This window comes from Meles meles, chromosome 2 (assembly GCF_922984935.1).
Source record: "Meles meles chromosome 2, mMelMel3.1 paternal haplotype, whole genome shotgun sequence".
Classification (NCBI taxonomy): domain Eukaryota; kingdom Metazoa; phylum Chordata; class Mammalia; order Carnivora; family Mustelidae; genus Meles; species Meles meles.
Genome location: NC_060067.1, coordinates 69891118 through 69916321, shown reverse-complemented (window position 1 = coordinate 69916321; position 25204 = coordinate 69891118). Strand labels below are relative to the sequence as shown.

Sequence of the window (25204 nt, the reverse complement as noted above, 5' to 3'; positions counted from 1 at the left end):
GAGCTTCAGGCAAGAGAAACCCCTCTTGGGAACGCAAGCACCAGACAGAGGCACGGCCCTGCTGGCTGAGGCTGCCCAGGGGTCAAGAGACCCAGGTCCCCCATCCAGGGATACCCGGAGGGCCTGCGGGGACACCCACTGGCTCTCTCGGGAAAGAAGGTGCAGGGCTTCTGTGGGAGTCCTAGAGGACCCAGTGCTCCCTCTCCAGAACGAGGAGGACTTCAGCCCTGAGGGAGGCACTAGCAGGACTGTCTCCAGAAGAAGACAGGACAATGAGCACGGAAGGCATCCCAAGCCACAGGAAGCAGGCAGAAACTTCCTCTAGAGACGAAATGTCCCCCTTGGCCAGGGACCAGGGACCAACACTCCAGGCCAGCACAGGGCATGGGGTGGACCGCTGGGGATGCCGGGGAAGAGCCAACCAGGCCACACCGCAGATGGTACCTTGCCCTAACCAACAGGCCGGGGAAGCCTTGGAGCCAGCCCTGCCGCTGGCAGAGGGGCACTCAGACCTACCGCCCGGGGCCTGGAGTCCTGGCCTCAGCCTGCCCAGGGCCTGAGTGTCTGGAACCACCTCCTACCTGTCCCAGGGGCCTGTATGTCCAGGAAGAAGATCCGATCCAGGCCCTGCCCCAGATGGCCAGTGGAGGCAATCCTAAATCAGGGCCTGGGGCCAGAGCAGGTGACCTCCAGTGGCCCCTTAGTGGCCCTGGCTGTGTCACTTCCTCCCCAAGCTCTGCAAACCCCCAATTCACAGCCTCTCCTCAAGGTGAGGCTAGAGGCCCCCAGCCCGCCCCACCCTCACCCACTTGCAACACGGCCACTGGTGCGTCACGGTGTCTTCCCCCCTCGAGCCAGAGTCTCCCCAAACAGCTCCTTCCACACATTTTTGTCCCCTTCTCTCCAGCTCCTGGGAAGGGGTAGTAAGTGCCCAAAAGGTCAGAGGCTGGGTGGCAGCCATGCCATCCGCCTGTCCTCAAAGACACCTGGATAGGGCTGGCCAGGAGCTGGGTGTGGTGGGGATGCAGCCCCCAGGCTCCAGGGCTCCTTCTGTGACCTCTGGGGCCGTGTGTGTCCTCAGCTTACTGTGAGGGAGCTCCCCCAACTGCATCCCCCTGGGGCAGCCGGGAGGCTGCTGGTCTGGGGACTGTCAGGCAGATTTTGCTACTTGAAAGGGCAGCTGGTAAAGATTTCACACAGACGACAGCTGGATTCCCTGCCTGACACTGAGCTGTGGCTGGACGGCAGCCCCTGGCTCAACTTTCAGCCGTGACAACTCATAGCAGAGTTCTGTCCTGTAGGTCAGGTGTCCCCTTTGCATGGACCCGTCAGCCCCTGGCCAGCACTGGCCTCATGCCCCCCAGCAGCTTTGGTTCTTGGCAGGTGAGCCTAGAGCTGGGATGTGTGGCTCGCGAGGGGTGGGAAGTGGGGAACAAGAACTGGAAGGCCAGACTCCCATGCTGACCTCAGCCCTTGTGGACAGCTGAGGGGCAGTCATCTACTCAGCCAGTCCCCACCCCGACCCTGTGGCCTCAACATCCCAGAGGCCCCTTGCCAGCCCACACAGATTCCCCAGGGCAACCAGCACAGGGGCTGTGGCTAGAGGACTGCCCACTAGGGTGGACCCACCTGGAAGTGGGAATGAATGCCGCCTGGGTGTGAGTGCAGGCTGTGGGGTCTGCCAAACCAGGGTTGAGTGTACAGCTCAGGGCCAGGGGACCCAGCCAAGGGACCAAGTTTGCAGAACCCCCTATGGGGAAGGACACAGGTGCCCCAGGGGGGAGGCAGGCCCATTGAGGCCAGAGGTGTAGAGCGGCCCCAGAGGATGGGGGGAAGAGGCCTGGGGGAAAGAGGCCAAGAGCGGTGGGGCTGTGGGAGCAGTGGGCCGGCCACAGCTGGACGTGCCCGTCCCCAACACTACTCTCCCCACTGGACCGGGGCTGAGGACAGCCCTCAGCCCCAGGGCACAGCTTGCTGAGAGCTCAGTGGGGGGTTTCCTGGTAGAAGTCCTTGGAACCATGGCGGGCAAGGGTGGACGGTCCCTCTGCTTCTGAGACCCTTGTGTGTGGGCTGCACCTGAGCTGGAGAAGAGCCGGGCGGGGCCCACACTCTCTGCTCTGACGGTGCCCCGAGGTCCTGCATGTGCTAAGGCTGCAGCCAAGCCTGGGAGCTGGGCACCCGGGCCCCCCTGCTGGCCAAGGGTGACTGGCACCGGCGTGACGTATGCCTTCCTGGCCTTCCCAGGCCTTCTCCGGCAGTGAATGCTCACCAGCCTGGCTCTGCGGGCCGGCTGCTTCTCTCGGAGGGCTCACGGCACCCAGGCCAACCCCATCCCTGCAGGGCGTGACCAGGACCCAATGGCTTAAGCCTCAAGGAAGGGCCTCCGTCTTGCCCTCACGCCGGTGCCCAGCGAGCAGATGGCACATGGTCGCAGCTGTGAGCCATTGTGTGCCCCGACAGGAAGCCCCTGTCCAAACTGGCAGGGTAAGAGGGCCCATGGAGAGGCTGGCGGCTTCTCAGTGGGGACACAGAATTCCATGGGACGCAGAGCCAAACAGCCCAACTCCCCCAGTAAGGGGACAGATAAAGGTGTCCAGCCAGTGGATATCGTCAGCCCTGATGACACGTGTACGATGTGGATCTGTCCCCAAACACCACCCCCTGCACGGAGGTCCCTGCCCCTGGGGCCACCAGGGAGCTGGGTCTGGACAACTGGGCTTGGTTCCTCCTGGAGATAACCCTGCCTTTGACCTCCAAGGAAACTGGGTCTGACCTGGGGACACCCCTGTTCCACCCTGACTGTTGCCATCAACAACCCTGGGCGAGGCTGCTACGAGACAGCGGACACTCTTGGTGCTTCTGCGCGGCTGGGTTGAGCTGAGCTGTGGCCACACCTCCGGCCACCTCTGGGGGTCCCCATGCCGGCCCCTCTACCCCGCCCTGTCCCAGCCAAGCAGAACGAAGCCTCCCGCTGCTCCAGCGGTGGGGAGGGGTCTTCCTCCCGGAGGGACCCCACCCAGCATAAGTGGGCAGGGCAGGTGCCAGGCAGCAGGATTCGCTTGGGACGAGACCCTGTCCAGGCCATCCTCACTGCCCAGAACAGGCTCCCAGCCTGAGTGAGGGGGCCACCGGGCTCAGCTGGACCCCAGCACCAGACCTGTGTGTGCATGCCCTCGTTCTGCCCTCCTGGTGGCCAAGGTACACCAGGTACTTCCAGCCGGCCTGCCCCACCAGCTGCCCTGTCACAGCTCAGCCAGCCACCGTCACCAAGACCGGGAGGCCCGGCCCAGGTTGTTCCTGGCAGGACCCATAGCACTTTCGGAGTCTGCCCACATCTGCTAGGGATCCAAGCTAGCTTTAATGATGGAACAGAGAGTCCCTCTTGGCCCAGAATTCTCAGCCCCACAGTCTGGGGTGGGGTGCATCTCCCAGGATCCTCTGCAAATCTGGGGACATAGGCTTGAGGTCCCAGTGGTCACCCTACAGGCTGCAGGGAATGGGGTGGGGTCCCAGAAGTCTCTGAGGGAAGCCCTAGAGTGAGTAGACTTGGCTTCATGGCACCTCGGCCAGGAAGGGCAGGCTGAGCAGTGACACCCCCGTCACTCCAGTGCCCTGTATGTCCTGATGGATCTGTCCTGGGGAGACCCAGACCAGGGCCTTTGTTTCAGGGGCCCCAGGCAGAATGACCAGGCAGGAGGCCAGGGCAGCTGAGCCAGACCCCGCCCCTGTGAAAGGCCCCAGACTCAGGGCCACAGGCCCTGGCAGGAATGGGAGCTTGGTCATTATTTTCTGAGTATTTATTTCCCACAAATGGGCATCTGCCAGAAATGAGGCAGAAATAGAATTCAAGCCTGTTTTCTTTTCCTTTTTATTTTTTAATTTTTAAATATTTGACAGAGAGAGAGATCACAAGTAGAGAGGCAGGCAGGGCAGGGGAGCAGGCTCCCCGCTGAGCAGAGAGCCCAACATGGGGCTCCATCCCAGGACCCTGAGATCATGACCCGAGCCAAAGGCAGAGGCTTAACCCACTGAGCCACCCAGGTGCCCCTTTTCCCTTTTTCTTCTTCTATATATTTTTTAAAGATTTTATTTATTTATTTGTCAAAGAGAGAGACACACACAGAGCGCACAAGCAGGCAGAGAGGCAGGCAGAGGTGGAGAGAGAAGCAGACTCCCTGCCAAGCAAGGAGCCCGATGCGGGACTTGATCCTGAAACCCTGGGATCATGACCTGAGCTGAAGGCAGCGACCTAACCAACTGAGACACCCAAGCATCCCAAATCCTTTTTCCTTTTTAAACATTTTATTTTTTTCAAAGTCATCTCTATCCCCAATGTGTGACTCAAACTCACAACCCTGAGATGAAGTCACACGCTGTACCAACTGAGCCAACCAGGCCCTCCTCAAGGCTGTTCTGCACTGGAGCCAAGAACACAGGCCACAGTGTCCGAGTGTGTGCCCAGCCTTGGAAGGGGCCCCCTTGGCAGGGAGACACGGAAGACTTCTCAGACCCACCCTGTAGGGGAACCAAAGACCACGCCCAAGGAGCCCCAGGAAACACACAGCAGGAGTTGGCAGGAACGAGGACGAGTCACGAGGCACAAAGACAAATCCACAAACACTGCGGCCAGGACCCCAGACACGGGCCGACAGGCTGCTGGGTGCAGTGTGACACCTGCAGTCTCGGAGCAGGCAGGGAAGGGGGCGTGGGGGCGTACTGTGTAGGCTACACACCCAGCAGAGTGGTCCCTCCGTGGCCCCAAGGACACCAGTCCCTGGGGTGGGGGCACCCTCTGCAGATCCGGGGTGGGCATGGGCGTGAGGTCCTGCGTTTATAGATGGGGGTGGCCTGGGGAGGCAGCTCCTGTGCTGGGCCCCTTCTCTGGCTCCATTTCCAGACCGGGAACCCTGTGGCCCCCATCAGACTCGTCCCCCACCCCCACCCCAGGGCCCACGAGGGTCTAGCTGTCCTCATCACTACAGCCCCACAATCAGGGGACAGACCCGGGCACTGGAGCAGCCCCCACACGTGGTCCGTGGCCTGTAGGCTAAGAGCTCTGTGGGCCAGGCAGGTGGAAACCTCTGGAATATCACTCTTAGACAATAAGTTAGGGCTGCTGCCAAGGGCAGAACCTAAGGGGGTGTGTGGGCTGCTGCAGCCCCCCAAGAGGGCAGCATAGGCTGTGGGGGGGGGGGGCTCCTGGCTGGCCTGGCCCCAGCACTGGATCCAGAGTGGCTTGGATGTGAAATCTCTACATCTATTTAGGCCGCTCGTTATCTGTTAAAAAAGCTAGACACTAAAAATAACCTCGAATGCATAACACACACAGGGAGCCTGCCCGCACCAGCCTGAGTCACTCAGCGCACCCTGGGAACCCATCACCTCCGCACCCGGACGGCGCCGAGGCCCAGACGCACCTTGTCCCCGGCCCTTTGTCCAGACTGAGAGTTATGGGGGTGCCAAGGGGCGCAGAGGGGGCCAAGCCCAAGGGCCAGAAGGCAGGGTCCCAGCCCCCAAGTCTGGTCCTGCTGCCACAAGACCTGCCATGGGACCACAGGGCAAAAGGCCGGAGCCTCTCCCTCCTCTGAGCCCCGGGCCTCGTGCACCACACAACCACAAGTCTGGTGAGTCTCAGGCCAATGTGGTCCCTGGTGGGGAAGGTGAGATCTGAGCGTCCAGTCAGAGCTTCCAACTCTAGGTGCGGCCTCTATGTTGGGGGCATCAGTGCTGGGCTCACAGCAGCTGGACAGGAGCCCTCCACTGTTTACAGGTGGACACTCAGACCTCACCGACCCCTGGTTTAAGTCCATACCAATGGCTGCATCCCACCCATGCAACAGGCCGCAGGATGGAGGCTGCCCCTCTTCAGTCCATGGAGTCTTTTCTCTCTGGCATCACACCAGACTCCGAAAAGAGGGACGAGACATAGGCTCCCGGAGGCCTGCAGCACCAGCTGGACTGAGGGGCAGCTGTGGCCCAGGCAGCCCACGGCAGGATCAGGATGACCCCAGGAGCTCGTAAAGCCACTTCTGACCAAAGCTCTGTGCTGAAAGATGCTCCCCTAAGCCGGCACATGCAGTGACCACATGGGACCAGACACCTGGTACTTCCTCAAGAGGCTTCTCGTAAAGGAAAGCTTGTTTTGAATTTCAGCATCTGAGAGGCCCATGTCTGCCCCCCTCTGTGGAGGAGGGGCCCAGCAGGATGTGGACATGGGCCAGCATCATTCTGCTCTGGCCATGTGCAGTGACCGTGGGGCCTGTCCAGAGCTCACCGTGAGGGCCGACCCCCAGACCCAGGCTGCCTGAAAGCCCCGAGGCCTGAATCCGCTGCTCGCTGGCTGGGGTTCCTGTACTCCTCTCCGTAGTTGGGGCTGAGATCATCTCAGAGAAGATCACACGGCGCCAAGACAAACGTCATCAGAAAATAGTTTAATTCTGTACAGGTGGCGGCCAGGCTGACCACACATAGCGGGTGTCACGCACGGGCTTGTGGGGGACAGGGGGAGAGCTGAGCGGCGCACTCTACCGCAAGCAGAGGTGCCCTCGAGGCAATGGCCATGGGACAAAACGAAATGAATCACAAACCGTGACAGTTATGGGGGTAGCGTAATCAACATTTCCTTTGGGACCAAAAAAGAAAAGGAAATTCAGAGGCTTTGGAATGCTTTATCTTCTCATGCCGGGGAGCGGCATCTGTTCCAGTCCACTGAGGGTGGGCACAGCGATCCAGGGTGGCCACACCAGCCCACACCGTGACAGCCACGGACGGGACCCTGGAGGTTGAGCTCAGCAGCTTCTGGCTCCGTGAGCCACACGTGCAGCCTTGACCACAACGGGCTTAGAAGAGGGGCCGGGAGCCCTGGCTCTCAAACTCGGCCCACGCGTCATTCAGCTCCATGAAGATCATCTTGGCGTACTGCTCGTAGGGCTGCCCTGCGGCCTGGGGGCCAGACCAGTGGGGAGGCAGCCTTAGGCCTGCTGCCGACACCCCACTCCTCCCACCCCCGATGCTGCCCCCACACCCTGGCCCAGTGCTCACCTTGTCCGGATGGACCACCAGCACAGCCCGGCGGTAATGTTTCTTCACCTGCCCTGGGCTCACCAGGTCGGCCATTCCCACAGGCGTCCAGCGGCTCTCACCGTCCCACAGCACAGTGTGCAGGGTGGACAGCAGTGCACGGATATTTCTCTCCTTACCCTCCGTCCACTCCAGGAGCTGCAGGGCGCACAGGTGCTGCAGAGATCGGGGCAACCGCTCCCTCTGCCCCCTAGGCTGCTCCACACACCATTCACCGCACAGAGCAAGGCTCTGACCGTGAGATGCTCGGCCTGGACACAGACCTGACCGCCCCCACTGGCACGGTCCACACCACTCCCTCGGCCCAGCCACACACCACACAGGACCGGACGGCCCCGCAGAGCTGCATGGCAAAGCTGTCCTGTGGAGAGGGCACCCCGACCCCTTGGCAGTGCCATATCTCAGCCCAGCCCGGACAGCAGATGGCCCTCATCACCCCCACACTGTCTGGGGTTCCATCTGGTCAGGTCTTCAGAGCAGCGAGGCCCTTAATCATCCCGAAACATGTCCAAAAATGCAGGTTAAGTGTCAACAGAAGCTGTTGCTGTCTCTGCAAGCATGGTGACCACAACCCTTTTGTGTCTCAGAGTCAGGAGCCTCCCGCAGTGGCTGCTGGCTGGCTCGGGGTGCAGGCCAATCCTGTCCGCAGGACCCCCACCCCTGCAGACCTGGGGTACCCAGCCCCCCCTCACCTTCAGCTTGAGTGGGTCGGCGTCCCGCGCCTGCTCCTGCCTTCGCATCTCGGCCATGGTCCTCGGCCCCTTCCTGTCAGCCTTGGAGGAGAAGCCCTGGTCGGACAGGAGGTCCTCAAAGTCGCTCTCGGACACTTTTGGCTTTTGACCTATGGGCGAACGGAGGCTTGGCCAGCAGACAACGCGCCAGGGGTCCCGCCCATGGGTGCAAGCTGGGTGAGGCCCACCTGGAGGACGCCGTGCTGTCGGGACACCTCAGAGGAAAGGCTGTTCAGAAACGGGAGGCCTATCTCCCTGTGGCATACACCACAGCCCACAGCCTGCAAGACTGTTTGGAGGTCAAGGACGCTCTGGGATTGAAGGACAGCCACGCCCGTCACCTCCTGGGGTTAACGCAGGTGTGCCATCCCCATGACAGACAGGGCTGTGGGCTCCTGCAGGGCGTGGGTCTGGTGGCCATGGCCGGGCCCCAGCATCTTCTTCTAGCCCATGGGAGGCCCTGCCTGGGCCGCATGAACACTCTCCCCCAGGTTGGGCCACGAGTTGGAGAACAGGGCAGAACACTGTTCTAACTATTTCCTAGGAACCATGAAGAAGCCACCCACAGGACACAAGGAGGACTTACCGAAGCTGGGGGCGCGGACCCCCCTTTCCTCTCGGCTGCCGATCACACTCAGGTTGGCGGCATAGTTAGGCCTCGGCTGTGCACTGGCTTTTAGGGGTGGCTTGGCCTGGGGGGGCCGCGGGGTGCCCTGGGCTGGGGGACGACTTGTCTGCTGCCAGGAGCTGCTGCCCGTGGGAGGGGGGACAGTTTTGGGCCCGAAACCCCCAGGGGCAAATCCAGCAGGTGCGCCTGGGGAGACAGGTCACAACGGGGTGAGTGTCCAAACACGTGATGGCTGCCGCGTCCTGGAGAAGTTGCTACAGACAGGGGCACTGCCGTCTCAGGACTTCACGTCCATAGGGGCTGGGGACAGCGGGGACACTCGGAGACAAGCGCCAGGCCTGCCTCCCCACTCGCCCTCAGAAGGCATGACTGCTTCTTGGAACAGACGCCCAGCAAGCTGCACAACCAGCACCAGGCCCCCAGGTCCTGGCTCCACTGCCGACCTGCAGCAGCAGACACAGCCACACCAGCGTGCGTGCATGCGTGTGCGGCGTCCACGTGCACAGAGACGTGTAAGCAAGGTCAGACACTCCTCTGTGTCCCTTCCTGGGGCCATCATTCCGAGACTGCTCCAGAGTTGGGATCAGAGCACAGGCTTTGCAGCTGGTGCTTCTCACTTAGGACCTGCTCCTTCTCACTGTGAGCAGCTTTTTTGGGCAAAGATGCAACATGGTGTGTTTAGTCCCTGACCTCTGGGAGGGCGTCATGGCTGCTCCCGTTTTGGGCACCGCAAAGCCACTATCAACACAGTGTGCAAAATTTTGCTGTGTCTCTGGGATAAATGGTCGTTGCGCACTTTAGTGGGAAACCAGTGAGCCATCTCAGACCCCCACCCCCCCAGCACCTGGGGCCACACTGCTTCCACCGTGGCTGCATCTGGGATGGCCCCAGCCAGGTTGCGCCATGCTGGGCACCCAGCACCCCTCCCACATTCTAAGTTGACGGCTCTGGTTTTTGCGGTGCTCACATATCCGAGGCATCTGTCCGAGAGCAGATACTTGGCTCAAAAATGTGTTTTCCACATCTACAGCTTGTCCTCCCCACCCCTCAGCACACTCCAGGATGACGACATGCCCTGCGTCATTCCCTCTGCTGTGGTTTGTGAGGACATGCAAACCATGCCTGGGTTCCAGAGACGACCTCCTCCATGTTCTCCTCCTCCAGGAGCTGAAGTGTCTCCTGTTCACATTTCAATCCAGGACTCATGCTGAGCCACCTGCTGTGAGGCGTGAGGGTTAGCGTGATGTCACTTGTCTGTCACAGTGGCTTTGCCCCTCAGTCAAAAATCCGCTGGCCTTGCATGTGTGGGTCTACTCATGGGTCCCGGGTCCATTCGGCTCTGATACCAGGCGGTGCTGGGTTCAGCAGCTACAGCATAAGCCCGAAGCTGGGCATGGGGTGGGCGACACTCCCATGCTCCTTTCCGTTACAGAAATACCCTAGCTACTTGTGGTCCCGACGTCCCAAGTAAATGTCCCTATGAGCTGGTCCACATCCTTGGCTGCCCGCATCAGCTTCACACCTACAGCCCCAGCACACAAGCCCATCTTGCTTGCTGTGAACAGCCTTCCCTGCGCTGTTGACAGGGGCGCCAAGTGCTCTTGCTGGGCCCATGATGGGGCCGACCCTGTTCCCCGGTCGTGGAACGTTCCTGGAATAAACCCTCCTTGGCTGTGGTGCACAACTGTGTGAGGACAGTTCCCTCTGCCAATGTTTTGTTCAGAGTCTCTGTCTACATTCATGAGGGACACAGCCCTGTAGGATTTTTTCACACAGACTCTGGTTTTGGTCATCAGGGTATCACAAGCTTCCTAAAATCGACTGGAGAACACTTCCTCCTCTTTCTATTTCCTGGAACACACTGGAGAATCAGTATGAATTCTTGAAACATTTGGTAAAATTCTCCAGGGAAACCGTCCACGTAGCACTGGAGATTCCCTTTTGGGAGACTTCCAAGTGTGAATTTGTTTCCCTCCCAGTTACGGGGATATTCCCACAATGTGCTCAGCGCTCACGGGTTCTCCTGGGGACCGGCTCCGAGGACACGACCAATGTCACAGCCCATGGCCCGTGTACCGTCACCATCCTCAAGGTCTGCGGGGATGTTCCTGTGTCCTTGCTTGATCATCCTTTCACTCTGTCCCTCATAGAGCTTTGTCCGTGGTTTTACTGATTTTTGAGCTCTCTTGATATTTTCAAAAAATCAGATTCTGTTTCATTAGTTTTCTACTTCACAGATTTTGGCTTATTATTTCCTTCCATCTGTTAGGGCTTATTCTGCTATCTTTTCGGACACCCTGAGGCTGACAAGAAGGCTGCAAGCACCCGCTCAGTGTCCACATTCGCCCGGTTTAGTGCACCCTCCTGTTTCCTAAATAACCCACTTACTGCTCAGCACTAAAGCACATGAAGACTGATAGTTATCCTGCCGTCCCTGGTTTCCAGTCCATGTGGTCAGGGGACCTCTGCAGTCTTGACGAAGGCTCGGGGTGCCTGGGAGTGGGTGTGGTCCACGCTCACCGGCCGGGACCACTATAAGTTGCAGGGCCCTGCCAGCAGTTGTGCCCCCAGCAACTCCGTCACTGTGCCATCCTCACATCCAACCCCTTGTCCAGCGGCTTGATCACTCCAGAAGTCTGACATCTACAACCAGAGTCTGACTTTGTCTATTTCTTCTTTCCTTCCATCAGTTTTCATCAGGATCACCTGTTTCCTGAGGACATGTGAGGCCCACGGCCGCGGTGCCGCCCTGAGGGCCAGGCTCCAGCCCAAGGATGGGTCACTCAGGACCTGAGAGGTCTGACCCCCGCAGCAGGAGACTCTGGGCAGCCCACCCAGTGTGAGCGGCCAGACAGACTGCAGGCACAGAAGGCCAAGGGCAAACCCACACCCCAGGAATGCCCTCAGAGACATGGCGCAACCTGAAGCGCCAGCAGCTATTCCACGAAGGAAAGCCACAGGGCTCAACCAGACAGACGCGGGGCGAGCCCCAATGTAGCAGAGAAGGGCGGGGGAGGGGAGGCGATCCTGCAGGTCCAATGCGCATCTCAAGAGTGGAACAAGAGAGTACAAGGTGCCAGGAGTCTTCCCAGCACCAAGGAACATCGTCTCAAAACTGAACTGAAGGCTGACTAGGGACCATGAGGGGCAACAGGGAGCGGCCATGAAGCTCCAATGGGAGGAGAGCTCTGTGGCCTGAGGCCAGACACCCTGAGCAACAAGCCTTCCCGGAAGACATCTTTCCAGCCTGGAGTTCCACCTGCTAGCTGACTGCCAAGGAATAAGGAACCTGCTTGAAGACTCTTGGTCTCAATACTCAATGCCACACATGCATCTGGAGGTAACAGAGGGACCCTGAGGACATGTCCCCAGGAGATTCAAGGCCATAGGCAGCAGGCACAGGCGCTGGGTGCGGGTGGTTCGTCCATCCCTCCATGATTCCAAGTACCTGTGCCCCACATGCGCCTCATGCCTCCCGGTGTTAGCTTGGCTACAAGGCCCTATGAGGGGAGAAGGGCCCCCGACGGCACCCTCCTGCCAGGGGCCAGTGCTCTGGGCCCCACACGTTACCTTGGAGGCCAGAACTGAGGTCACCGAGGTCTGCAAACGGGTCCAGGCTCTGAGACTTGGTCCAGCTGGCCGGGGGTCCAGGGGCGGCAGGCTGACCTCCTGGAGAGAAGAAGGGACCTGGAGAAGGGCAGAGGCCATGAGAAAGTACACCCCCAGAACACTCCTGAGGCCACGCTCGGTTACTGTCTGCGCCCCACCAACCCCAGACACAGCTGTACATGCAGCCAGAGCTGCCTCCTCACAGAAGCTAGCCTCCACGTCACGTGGCTCTGATCCTCAAGTCCCACTTCCCAGAACCCACGTCAAGCGTGAGTGTGCTTTAAGTTGCTCCTCACAAGGGCATAAGCTAGTCAGTATTCTGTGAGACATGGTGGGGTCTGAACGAGTTACCACTGTGTACCCCATGACAGAACATTATACAGTTGTTACAAGTAATTGCTGTTCCTACATAAAGAGTTCTTAACAAATCAATTAAAAATTAGTTGAATTTCAAAGATGCCTGGGTGGCTCAATTGTTAAGCATCTGCCTTCTGTTCAGGTCATGATCCCTGGGGTCCTGAGGTCGAGCCCCGTATCGGGCTCCCTGCTTGGCAGGAAGCCTGCTTCTCCCTCTCTCACCTCCCCCTGCTTATGTTCCCTCTCTCTGTCAAATAAATGAATAAAATCGTAAAAAAAAAAGAAGCTGAATTTCAGAGATGCCTGTGTGCCTTAGTTGGTTGAGTCTGACTCTTGGTTTTGGCTCAGGTCATGATCTCAGGGTCATGAGATTGAACCCCAAGTCAGGATTCTTTCTCCCTCTGCCCCTCCTGTTCATGCCCTCTCTCCCTCTCTCTAAATGAGTAACATCTTAAAAAGCTGAATTCCCTCTGTAAAAAAAAACAAAAAAAACAAATAAAACACGGGAAATAATAGCTGACTTCCTTCCTAATGAAAAAATGCAAATCAAGAGACAGTATCTCCAAAGTCCCCATCTGGCCCTGGGGAGAGCCTCAGGCTCGGGGTTGCTCCTGGGTAAACACAGCAGTGAATGGTACTAGGAGGGGACACGGGTCACAGGCCTGCCCCAGCAGCTCACTACTGGAGCATTCCCGAGAGGACAGGGCATGGCCCCACGATGCCAGCCATGGCACAGACCCCCAGGGGCCTCCAGGAGGCAGAGGAGCCACGGGAAACAGGACAACACCAAGGGGTGCTATGGGGACCCTTTGCATCACCTCCCACTGAGGCCTCCTGGCTCACACACTCCTCTGGGAGTGGGCTCCCACCCGGGAAGCAGCCTCCATGGGGCTGGGCTCATACCTTCTGCAGTGGTCGCGGGGGTCGGCGCCTCGGCCCAGGCTTCCCAGCCTCCCAGCAGATCTGGGTGGCTGGTCGAGGCTGTCATCTTGCCGGGCTCTGCCGGTAGGTCCCCTGGAAAGACAGCAGTGCTACCTGGGGTAAACCCTGGTGGGGGCAGGCAGCAACAGCTTCCTTTGTCCCCCTTCATGTGTGAGCAGGGCTGGGCTCACACCTCACCAGGGTCCCGAGAGAGCTGTTCTGGGCTTGGCCCACACCAACCCGCTTTCTTTTTCCTCGGAGGCCCAAGGACGCGTCATGTGGTCCCTGAACTAACCAAGTGCACAAGGAGGTCAGCAAGCAGAGCCGACATTCACAGAGCAACAAGCATCCACACATCTTCAAAGACCCCCCTCCACTCCGTGGCCAGCCACATGGACTCACAGCTATGTGCTGGTGCCCCCAGAACTGGCTTTTGCCCTCCTCTGAAGCCCTGCACGGGGAGGACAGCTGCAGGCTGGTCACCTTGCCAGGGGAGGGGGAACCCAGAACACCCCTTCGTTGGCCCAGGGCCTGCAGGAGGTGACCATGCCACCCACCTCGGCAGGCCCCGACTTCAGCACTTACCCAGGTGCAGGAAGTCGGTGCTGCAGGCTGGGGGTGGGGCGCTGTGGGTGGACGGGAAGGATGCGGGGGCCGCGGCAGGAGATTCCGAATTAAGAAGTTCACCGAAGAGGTCAGGCTTGGAGCAGGGCTGGCTGTCTGAACCAGATGGCAGTAGGAGAGGATCAAAAGGGTCGGCTGCAGAAAAACAACCAGAAAATGGGTGGATGGGAGGCTCTGTGTAGGTGCCTTCGGCCCCAGGCATCAGCCTCAAGGCCGAGCAGGTCCCAGCCAGCACGACAGCCCCTCAGACCCAGGCTGAGGCCACACCATCCGCTCTAAGAAGGTGCTGGATGCCAGAAGGGCCTCACCCTAGACTCTCCCAGGAGAGGCAGCCTGAGAGGGAGGGAGAGGGAGTATTGCAGGGGCCCCGGGAGTCTGCCCGCAGAGCAGCCGGCTCCTCCAGCGGGTGGTGGAGGGGCCACGCGCTGACCCTCCCCGTCCACTGTCAGGAGCCCCTCCCAGGGAACCTTGACAGCATGGCCAAAGGACGAAAACCCTCTCCTCTATTTCCCCACCAGACAGAGTATCGTACCGGCTGCAGCCTGCCCTTCACGGGGCGGGGTCTGTGCGCGCAAGGAAGGGGCCGGGCTTGCAAAGAGCAGGGGGGCCTCTCCACCCAGCAAATCGCCTGAGGGGACTTCTGGAGCCGTGTCAGGGGCCCCCAGGAGGCGGCTGAGCAAGTCAGCGGTACTGGGGGCTGCCCCGCAGGCTTGCGAGGGAGGTGCCAGCCCCGCCTCAGAGTTCAGCCCCAGGAGGTCGACACTGTCTTCCTGCAGCGTGGGCTCCTGCGGCGTGGCCGGTGTGGCCGTGTCAAAAATCAACTCTCGCTCTTGCACCCTTGCTGCTGGGCCTGGTGTGTCCTCGTCAGCTGCGTCCCTGCTCTCTGCTGAGAGCGTGGCTGCTTCCTCATCAGAAGGCTCACTGCCCACTGCATCCTCGGCCGGGGCTGACGCACTCTCCTTGGCAAAGCGACCTTCGGGGCCTGTCTCGGGGTCCTTCTCCTCTGAGAAGAGAAGCACAGTAGACAGGACGGCAGGGTGAGGTCTCGCCGGAAGCCGCGAAGCGGAGGGTCTGGGAACAGCTGACCCCTGGGAAAGTGCTCAGGGCCGAGGAGAGAAGATGTCGCCTGCACAGCAGGCTGGATCTGATGCCTTGGGGGCGCAGGGTCCCTGGAGGGGGCCCGCACCCACCGTGCCAATCTAGCGTGTGGAGGAAGCGGCTGCTGTCCGTGCTGCTGCTCTGTGGTGAATCGGATTCTGTGGGCTCGGCGTCCAGAGAGCCAGCATCAGCGTCGTACTGGGCGGTGGAGCCGGGCTGCCTGGGGAGCTCTGGCTTCCCTGTCAGGGAGAAGACCACGTCAGGGACCCAGTCCACAATGCCACCACCGCCTGCTGCGGCCAGCCACGTGGCTTCAGGGCCAAGGCCCCGGGCTGCCAAGCGTCTCATGGAGCGGCTAGGCCACACGGCTGAAGCCCTGGGGAACCTGCACTGACCACCAGAGAGGGTCCAGTCCATGAGCAGCTCCCAGTTCGCCGAGACATTGCCCCATGCCACTTATGTGGACATAGACACTTCCCAGGGAAGAGACCGTAAGATGAGCAAACTGAGAACGTGAAGACAACCACGTCGTCATCAGGAAGTGAGATCACACGCTCTGCCCGCTGATGGATGCGTGCACCCCTTCTAAATGCTTGCGAGACAGCCAACCCGGCGAGTGACCTCCTGCCCCACTGTGCCCTGCGGGTCCAGAACAAAGCCTTGACTTCTTCTGAAAAGAGCAAGCAACTCCAGCCTGACCCACAATGACCCCCAGGGTCAGGTGCCACCCAGCATCCTGGGGGTCTGGGAGCAGCCACAGCGGCATGAACCCGGGAAATGCAAGCATGTTGGGCATGAGAGCTGGTGTCAGGGAAGGTCCCAAGTAGGGGCTCTGGGCCGCCTTCTGTCCATGCACAGCCAGACGCCAGGATAGGGATGAGCCCAGCCCCCAGGAGTCTCCAGTGGTAGCAGCACCACCACCTACATGTTTGGAAAACAAGAATCTCACCAAATTTAGAGAGAATGTCTTGCTGCTCCTCCCGGCTGGAAAACAGGATTTTGGGGTTTAGCCCCCTCATGCTGGTGCTCTCCCAGGGTGGAGCCTCCCGGCTGGGCCTGTCTCTGGGCTCCACCTCCACCTCCAGGTTCACTTGGAATAAATCCGGGTATTTCTCCTGAATGTCACACGCATCCAGGTCATACCTACAAGGGGAGGCCAGATGCCAGTTAGGAAGGACTTTTCACGGTCAGTCAGCCCACGTTAACCAGAAAGTGAGCATGGAGTGGCACGTGTGCTTTCTGGGGCAGGCACACCGGCAGGACACGGCCCCTTGGCTGTGGGAGTGTGGGTGGCCCTCATCCCCAGCCCCATGATCCAGATCGGGCACTCAGGGATCTTACATGTGTGTTTCCATCAAACAACACTGTCCACCCTGCCAAAAATCCCCAACTGTTCACAGGTGCCCGTAAAACCAAGAGCTCTGGGGAGGGTGGCAGGGCAACAGGAGGCAGGGCTCGTGGCTGGCGGGAGAGGAGAGCCAAGTTACGCCAAAACCAGGTGTAGGGGCATCACTACAGGGTCACCATCAGATCACTGAACTCGAGTTCAGGGGCTCCGAACCTCTAGGAAGTCCAGCATTTCCCCGTGTTTCCTAAGGTCATCTCGGACAATGTGCTCACAGACCATGCTGCTGAGGCCCATTCCTCAGTAGGGTAGCAGGCTCCCAGCCTCCGTGTTCTTTTAAGTCACCTGACGTCTCTGGGCGTTACTTATTATTTCAAAAGGGGCAGCAGCTTCCTGAGTGGCCCAAGCTGTGGAGGGAGCCGCCCTAGGCCCCTGTGATATCTGCGAGGCACCCATAGCCCAAAATGAAACACAGCCACCGGGCAGTGGGGCTACGGACATGGAGGCAGACTGGGTGGTCAGTCTGGGTGGAAAAGCCTGGCAGACTTCAAGTCTTACTTCCAGGGACTCAAAGAAATAAAGTAAGTGAGCAGGCATGACCCTAACGTGGAACATTCACTGGTTTCAATCCTTCCCACTCCTCCAGAGACAAAACCACCTTTGTGCAAGGGGAGGACACCCAACAGCGTAGCTATGTGGGCAACCACAGCCCGAAGCCGAGCTCCTCTTGCTGGGGCAACGAGGGCAGGAGCAGAGCTCCTCCGGCTCTCAGGCCACCATGCTCTTCCTCCCTCTCTCCGTCAGGCACCCACAACAAGGAGACGACGTGGGTCACCACACCACCAGGCAGGAGCGGCTCCCAGGGGAACTGCAGGGGTAAGACCCGAGGCAGCGATGTCAATCAAGGGGGAGTCCAGCAGCCAGCAGGGGCCAGGGGAGGCCTAGACCCCCATCCACAAGGAAGGAGCGAGGCAGGGGTCCACACAAAGGAGCACATGACCTCTGCAGGCTCAGCTCTGGGGGCCACAGGGCCTTGGGGGCAGCTCTGGGAATCACGCTGGCGGACCCCCATCCCCCCCTCCCCACCCTGGCTCATCCCTGAGGATGGCCTCTGGGGCTCAGCCTACCCAGCTCACCCCACAGGCCAGTGAGGGAACAATGAGGGTCTGTGAGCAGGGCCACTACCCCCATGACCCCACCCCGCAGAGCAGAATGCTGTAAGGCCCAGGCCTCACTAGATGGCCCCAGGGGCCAACATGCTTGGCTCAGAAACAAAAATGCTTCCTGTGTCATGTATTCAATTCTGCCCACTTGAACACACTGGGGACCCTCCTCAGTGAAAGGAGAGCTCAGTGAGGACGGACCCATGAACACTGTTCCATGTTCTTCTTTCAAGCTGTCCTGTTCCCACCGCCTCTCCACAAAATGGATCCTGCCCACAGGAGACATGTGCTTTCCTCCATCCATCAGGCAATGCAACAACTTTCTCCTAATTTAAGTAAGTAATCCATCTTTGGAAGCACCACACACACAGTAACACACAGGCCTGACAGCACAGCTCAGTTAAGTTCTGTGCTTGTGTACTGGGACGTTTGAGGGGGAAATGCCCTTTCCAGCCCCCACAGAAGTCCCCTGTCAGAGGCAGCCACTCCCTGGTGCTCTGGCACCCAGAGGGTCAGAACTGAGTCTTCCCAGGACTGCAGGGGTGAGTCCTAACACTCCCTCTATTTGCTGGGCAGAGAGGGGCTCAAGTCTGGAGAGTGCGGGACCTGGGCAGACACAAGCAGTGGTTCCCAAAGCTCCTCCCTAGCTCTCCTTTCACCCCTGGAAGGACGCTTCCAGGGGCGAAAGGTGGGTGGTAGGTGTGCATGCATGTGAGACGAAGGGGAAAAATGGCCAGATGGAATCAAAATGCCCCCTTTACTGTCAGTTAAGCGTCTGACTTGGTTTCGGCTTAGGTCGTGATTTCAGGGTCACGAGACCAAGCCCAGCACTGGGCTCGTGCTGGGTGGGGAGTCTGCCTGGGATTCTCTCTCTCATTCGTACGTGCTCTCTCTCTGTCCCAAATGCCCACTGTGCAGACCTGTCCCACTACCTAAGCCCCTCCGCCTCAAATATAAGGTGTGCATACCCACCACGGACTAGGAGCCAGGTGTCTGAGGCCCTTACGCAGGACTCTAACAAGGTAACGAATCTGGAAACACAAGAAACTAAAGAGCCCTGGGTGAGTCAAGGGGATTATCCCCGACTGTGTGTATTTCAGTTTTTATCTCTAACCCCAGATGATGAACTTCCCCCAATCACCTCCAATCTCAGTGCCTAGCAGAGCATTCCCAAGTCCTAGGTGCTCTCTGCGTCAAAGAGCAATGAACACCCATTCAGCTGTTCATTCCACATCCAGTGTGTCAATGGCTACATTCTAACAAGAAATGCACCAGGTCAGTCCTCAGGTCCCCGAGGTGCACGGTGGCAGCCGCCACAGCCCACTGGAGGCACCACCTGCTGAACAGTGAGCACGCTCAGAGGTGAGGAGAGACCCAGGACTCGAGTACAGTGTGGCGACCCAGCTGTGCAGGAACCACATCGCCCGCCAGTGTCCAGCGCACAGCACTCATTTCCACGGGATGCACAGGTGGGCACTGTGCCCCTGACTCTCCTGACCTCCCCCATGTGTGATACCCACATACTTGGCAAATTTCACAGTCGTTGCATTCCGAGGCACAAAGCCCGTGTGGAACTGGACCTGGAACATCTTCATGGACGCCACCTGCAGAGACGGTACAGACAGGAGATGCTCGAGCTGGGGAGGGCACATCTCGTGCTAACACCGCACACACACGCTTACCAGCTGACGGGCTCAGACAGCCTGATGCACAGCGCCCTCCCGACAAGCAGCTTCTCAGGGTCTGAGGTAGGGCAGCCTCAGAGCCGTAACTCAGCAGGCCCCACACGGACAGCATCCCACAGCACGGGGAACTCTGGGTGTTTTGGGCTAAAATCTCCTCTACCTTGTACCACACAAGGCACTTCTCACTGAACACTGGGCCCAAGAACCCTCAGCGAGAACCCACGGACTGACAGCCCAGGGTGGCCTGAGTACCCACGTACCTTGGCCTGCAGTCTTCCTCCCAGTGTGGACCTGGCGTGGTAGATTATAATAAGCACGTCTCCTTGCACAGTTATGCCCAGGGGGATGACTGCTTTGCCATCCTCAATTTTGAAATCCCTGAAGAGCGGAAGAATGAAGAAAGGTTCACTTAAGTCACACACACAGCTTTCCAGACAGCAGTGGTCCTGGAAGTCTGCGGCGCTCTGGCAAGAACCTCGAGCTCCCCTAACGCACCAACACTGAGGTCCACACACTCTCATTTTGCTGGGCTTCCTGCCAAATTATTCTGGGAGGGGGTGTTGCTCTGGGAACGGACTTCTAAGAAGCTACTCCTCAGCACACCTGTCAGGGAACCTCTCACACCTGTCGCCCACTGGCTGGGACAGGCTCAGGATCCTGTTCCTGCTCTGCACCTTTCCACAGCTCAGCCAGACTTTCTCCTTACAAGTCTCCTGGAGGAGGGAAAGTGAATGAATCTGAAGGCCATGGAACACAGAGGCCCCGAACTCTGAGCTCACCTCATCTTGTCATACTCCTGAGATGTGGTAGTCACACGCTCATCCCCCACATAGACCTCGCAGAAGGGCCGGCAGCCATTCCTCTGCTTGCTGAACAGCGGCACGGGCGTCATGACCACGGCTTTCACCAAGATCGGCTTGCTGTGGGGCGTGATGGGCTCCTCTGCCACCATGTCACACATGTACTCAATGTACCTGCAGGGGCCAGAGGCACTCCACGTCACCCGCCTGCCATGTCCCCGAAGTTCCAGTTAGCGCCCCGCACCTGGTTTCCACAAATGCGAGTACTCAGTGCGACAAACAGCTCACCACACCGGGTTTCTGACACGAGTACTCAATGCACCAAACAGCTCACCGCAGCTGGTTTCCACAGATGCGAGTACTCAGTGTGACAAAGAGCTCATGCACCTAGTTTCCAGAGACGTTGAGTACTCAGTGTGACAGTCGGCTCACCGCACCTGGTTTCCACAGACACAAGTACTCAGTGTGACACTCAGCTCACCGCATCTGGTTTCCACAGACACGAGTACTCAGACAGTTGGCTCACCACACCTGGTTTCCATAGACGCGAGTACTCAGTGCGACACAGTCGGCTCACTGCATCTGGTTCCCGACAGATATGGGTACTCAGTGTGATTAACTTTTCCTTGGAGCAGTGTGCTCTAGTTTCATTGCACAATCTGTGATGTAATTTTCATTTGGTTTAAAATATCTTTAAGCTTCCCTTGAAACTTTTTCTTTGACTTTGGGTAATACAGGAGTAGATTAATTTTGAAAAACTTAGAAAATTTTCCAACTATCAGTTATTAATTTCTTTTTTTAAAGATTTTATTTATTTGACAGACAGAGATCACAAGTAGGCAGAGAGGCAGGCAGAGAGAGAGGAGGAAGCAGGCTCCCTGCGGAGCAGAGAGCCCGATGCGGGACTCGATCCCAGAACCCTGGGATCATGACCTGAGCTGAAGGCAGAGGCTCTAACCCACTGAGCCACCCAGGTGCCCCTATTAATTTCTTTTTAAAAATATTATAAAGCAGGGGCGCCTGGGTGGTTCAGTTGGTTGGGCAGCTGCCTTCGGCTCAGGTCATGGTCCCAGAGTGCCGGGTTTGAGTCCCGCATCAGGCTCCCGGTTCCACAGGGAGTCTGCTTCTCCCTCTGACCCTGACCCTCTCCCTCTCATGCTCTCTCTCAAATAAATAAATAAATAAAATCTTTAAAAAAATAATATGTATTATAAAGCAATCTCCACAGCCCACATGGGGCTCATACTCACCATCTGATGCGCCTGACTGAGCTAACCAGGTGCCCTTGTTGGTTACCAATTCCTGGTGTAGCTTTATTATAAACACACCTCGTGGGACTGCTATCCTCCCATGACAGCTTAATGGCCCAGAATATGATCCTTCTTACTGAATGGTCTATGAGCGCTCAAAAGGAACGTGTCTGTTCTGGTTGTTGGGTGGAAAGGCCTACAGATGTCATCCAGATGGCTGCCCAGAACTGACCATCCAAGTACTTGTTTCGTTCACTGCCAAGGCAGGAATGTTGATACCTACACTGTAACTGTGACTGCCCCTTTCTCCTTCCAATTCTGTCTTCTGCTCTAAAAATCTGGAATCCGCTCTCACGTCTGTCACTCCTCCAGTCACCTGGTTGGTTTTCTCAGCACCTCTGGGGTACACACACCAGACATCTGTCTTGAAGAGACAGGGAAGGAGTGGCTTCCAAGCAGGAGGCAAGGGTGACCACTTCTGAGGGTGGGTCTCATATGGCACTGTGCTAGGAGACTTGCTCGGTGAGCTCTCCCCAACGTGACAGGATACCTGCACGCGCCTCACTCACACCACGAAGCCAGGATGCCCACATCCCATCCACGCCCGTGCAATCCACCAACACGCTGAGCAAGCATGGAAGCGCACCAGAGAGGGAGCAGCAGACTTTTTCAGCGAGGTTCACCCTGTAACACAGCCTGGCCACCTGGCTCACAGAGGCAGAGAAGCATGTGCGGGCTCTCTGAGCCACTAAATCTGTAGTGACCAGTCACGGGGCACCTGTGCCCCCACCCTCCCGAACGGTGGAGGCTGGCTTCCTCTGTCTGCATGGGGCGGGGCGCAGGGCTCCTTCCAACAGGTCATCGCTGGGTGCTGAGGCTCTCTTGTTCAGTCTGATGATCCTCCTCCTAACAGGCACGTCTAGAGCTCGACCGTGGAGGCCGGGTTCTCCTGTTTTCTGTTTCTCATTTCTTCTTCTTCTTTGGTCTTTTCCTTGAATAAGTGAGCACTTTTTATGACTCCGTTGATTTCCCCTGCTGACTTACTAACTCTCAGACCAGGAACCTTTACTGGTTGCCCCGGGGTTCGGACAACGTCTCTGACGTCTCTCCGTGGGGGGTCTTCACAAGGGGATCTCCGGCAGATGAAGTCCGGTGCATCTGAGTGGGTCTTCTGCCTGTTTGTTGAGGGTTTCACCCAGATTCGTGTCCTCTGAACTTGGGAGGTTTGGCATCTTGTTAATTTTGGGACTTCCTCAGCAACCGTGTCTTCATGTTGCCCTCCCCATTGTTATGCCTCCTGCAATGGCCCAGCAGGCCTGGCTGCCCAGTCCCCTTCCCGAGCTTCAGTCCGGTGATGCCTCCGGCCCTGCCCTCAAGAGGCTGAGACCCTTCCCTCAAATCCTGGAGTGCAGCCTCCACTAACCCTGCCCTTTTCCCCATCTAGCATCTGCGTGCGAGACTCACAGTTCCCGCCTTTGCTGAAGTGACCACGGGCTACTGCATCTTGCCCACCTTCTTCATTAGCGCCTTCCACACATTCATCAGTCACCTTACATACCCCGTCAGATACCCTGGGGTCTTGTCCTGAAGCCACTCGGATTCCTGTCTGTCTCACAGGGGGACACTGTGGGTGTCCCTCTGGTGGCCAGCTAGGATTCAAGAGGGCACAGATTCCCCGTGAAGGTGTGGCCTCGCCCACTTCTGCACACGGGCCTCAGAATCTGCCCAGTCCCACCACCGTCAGCGACGACCCGGCCAAGGGTGATGTCGCAGACGGCCCTCCAGAGCAGAGCACACGGTACCTCTTGTGGGATGGCCAGATGCCCGGTGGGCAGCGCTTCATACTGAACATGTACACGGCAGCCTCCGCGGTGGTGAAGAGCCGGCAGAAGCACAGGAAGGAGCAGACAGCGACAGCAGATGCGGCTCTTCCGTCCTAGGACAGATGGCACAGGCCAGGCTTGCACACCTGCGGCGTCCCAGTCACATGCCTCCCTAGACTAGAGCCACAGGGGATTCCCCCATCTCAGAATATACAGGGAACTTACAAAAACCACACCTGACGGCGGGTGAGGAAGAGTCCAGAAGGAACTAGGTCCCTCACCGTGCAGGTGGGAAACTGGAAATAAGGCTTGTCCTCAGCCACAGTGAGGAGGGCAGAGATGGGGGTCCCATGAAGAAGAGTGGCCTCAGTGCCAGGCTGCTGAGGCTCCCGTGGGTGCTGCCTTGCGGGGAGAGGAGAGGATAACCCGTGGGGACCCCTCGTGTGCTATAAAGAGGAGGAAGGGGACTGCCTGTGCAGGCAGTCCTCTCCAAGAAGCGGCAGGGACCCACAGAAGGTGTGGGTCCTACAAGGCACAGGCAGCCACTGCTCCCTCTAGGGTCTGTGACCTTGAAATGACAGGGGTCACGCCAGGGCAGCTAGGCCTAGGGTCACCGGCTGCAGACACCAGGGCAGAACCTGCTCCTCATAGGACCTGCCACGAGTCCACGGGCTGGCCCAGCATGTCCCAAACAGACCCCGGCCCTCCAGAAGCCAGCCGGCCGCATTCAGTGGCCTCTCCAAGAGCATTCACTGCAGGTGTCCCACATCCCGCCAGGGTTCCCCCCGCTATCAGATGAGGTCTCTGATTGTGCGGAGGACCCCAGCTGCCCCACTGGCCTCCCTCCTCGGTGCCCTGGATCTCACTTCCGCTCTCGCCCCCTCAGCCAATCTTGAGTTTCGCTGGAGCATGGATTATTTCCTCTGGTTTATGTGTTCTTCTCAAGCACTCTACCCCCAAGCTGAAAGGCAGGGATGGGGCAGCCTCACACTCACCATGCAGTGCACAACGCAGACATTCTTGTGGTCTTGCCGGAGCCACGAATGCATGTTCCTGCAAACGCTGTATAGACTGCGAAGGTTTGGGGCCCGCCTGGCTGCCCAGCCACACTCGGAGACCTGCGGGCAGAGGGCCTGGCTCTGCCTGGGTTCCCCGCACCAGCTGGGGGTGCAGACATAGGGTAAGGGGGAGCCCCACCATGGGCACAGGCCTGGACAGATACCACCAGGGACCCTGTTCCTGAGCTCTGTGCTCCATGATGTGTACCAGGCTACACAGACTTGGCAAAAAAACTGGAGAGCCTGACCTTTTCCATGCTTGGCTCACTCTAAATACCGTGCAAATGTCTGCGTCTCCTGTGGTCACTCACTAAGAAAACCACGTGGCCTCCCACAGCCTCACTGGTGAGGACCAACAAGTCCCCCTAGATTGGCGCAATTTTAGGGGAAATAACAAAGCCCATATGACTGGAGTCATCCAGAGAAAGCCCCTGTCCCTGCCGTCTCCTACCATGTCCCCACGTTGCCACACGCAAGCCCCCCACACCAGAACCCTGGGCTCCGCCTGCTGCCACTGCTGCTGCTGGGGAACGCCACACATGAGTCTGAGGGCCGATGAAGAAAACTGCATGGAGTGAGAGGCAAATATCCAGGCCACCCACCCGGTTATGAAACTTTGAGGACCGGTATGTTCTCGGGGATAGGTTGTAGACTGCATAGTGTCCCGGGTGCTTGGAGTCCAGAAACAACCGTACGTCTTCTATGTTATTCTTGATAGCTGACTCCACGCCTTCCGCTGGGAATGACATCACTGAAAGAGAGAAGCCCATGTCAGCCATGGGCAGGACAGTTGGCCACTGGGGGCCCTGCTCCTCACCTCCACACAGCTACTGACTGATCAGTCCAATGGCTGCCAGGAATGGACAGAACACAGACCTCGCCACCCCGCCCAGCCCTTGGGATCTCCAGACAGTGCCTCTGGGACAGGGAGCTTGGCCAGACAGCCTTAGGCACAACAGGGTCTCCAAGTATCTGGATTCTGGTTTGGGTGTTTGGAGACCCAAGTTTTAAATGTGCTCTGCATCACGCCCC

At 58.5% G+C, this 25204-nt stretch overlaps 1 protein-coding gene across 6 annotated transcripts in view; it reads right to left on the bottom strand.

The window, feature by feature from the left end:
• Window positions 1-6412: 6412 nt before the first annotated feature.
• GAK (cyclin G associated kinase) overlaps window positions 6413-25204 on the bottom strand; it is a 55716-nt gene continuing 36924 nt past the window's right edge. For all 6 annotated transcript variants that reach the window (XM_045990215.1, XM_045990227.1, XM_045990248.1 and 3 more), the window contains 16 exons: window positions 24775-24923; window positions 24110-24232; window positions 23094-23227; window positions 20021-20215; window positions 19502-19619; window positions 19081-19160; window positions 15998-16191; window positions 15141-15287; window positions 14483-14953; window positions 13912-14085; window positions 13309-13419; window positions 12010-12126; window positions 8398-8625; window positions 7773-7921; window positions 7042-7218; window positions 6413-6942 (listed from right to left, as the gene is read on the bottom strand). In XM_045990215.1, the coding sequence (XP_045846171.1) occupies window positions 6841-6942; window positions 7042-7218; window positions 7773-7921; window positions 8398-8625; window positions 12010-12126; window positions 13309-13419; window positions 13912-14085; window positions 14483-14953; window positions 15141-15287; window positions 15998-16191; window positions 19081-19160; window positions 19502-19619; window positions 20021-20215; window positions 23094-23227; window positions 24110-24232; window positions 24775-24923 (2669 nt within the window). In that variant the 3' untranslated portion in view covers window positions 6413-6840. The remainder of the gene's footprint in view (window positions 6943-7041; window positions 7219-7772; window positions 7922-8397; window positions 8626-12009; window positions 12127-13308; window positions 13420-13911; window positions 14086-14482; window positions 14954-15140; window positions 15288-15997; window positions 16192-19080; window positions 19161-19501; window positions 19620-20020; window positions 20216-23093; window positions 23228-24109; window positions 24233-24774; window positions 24924-25204) is intronic.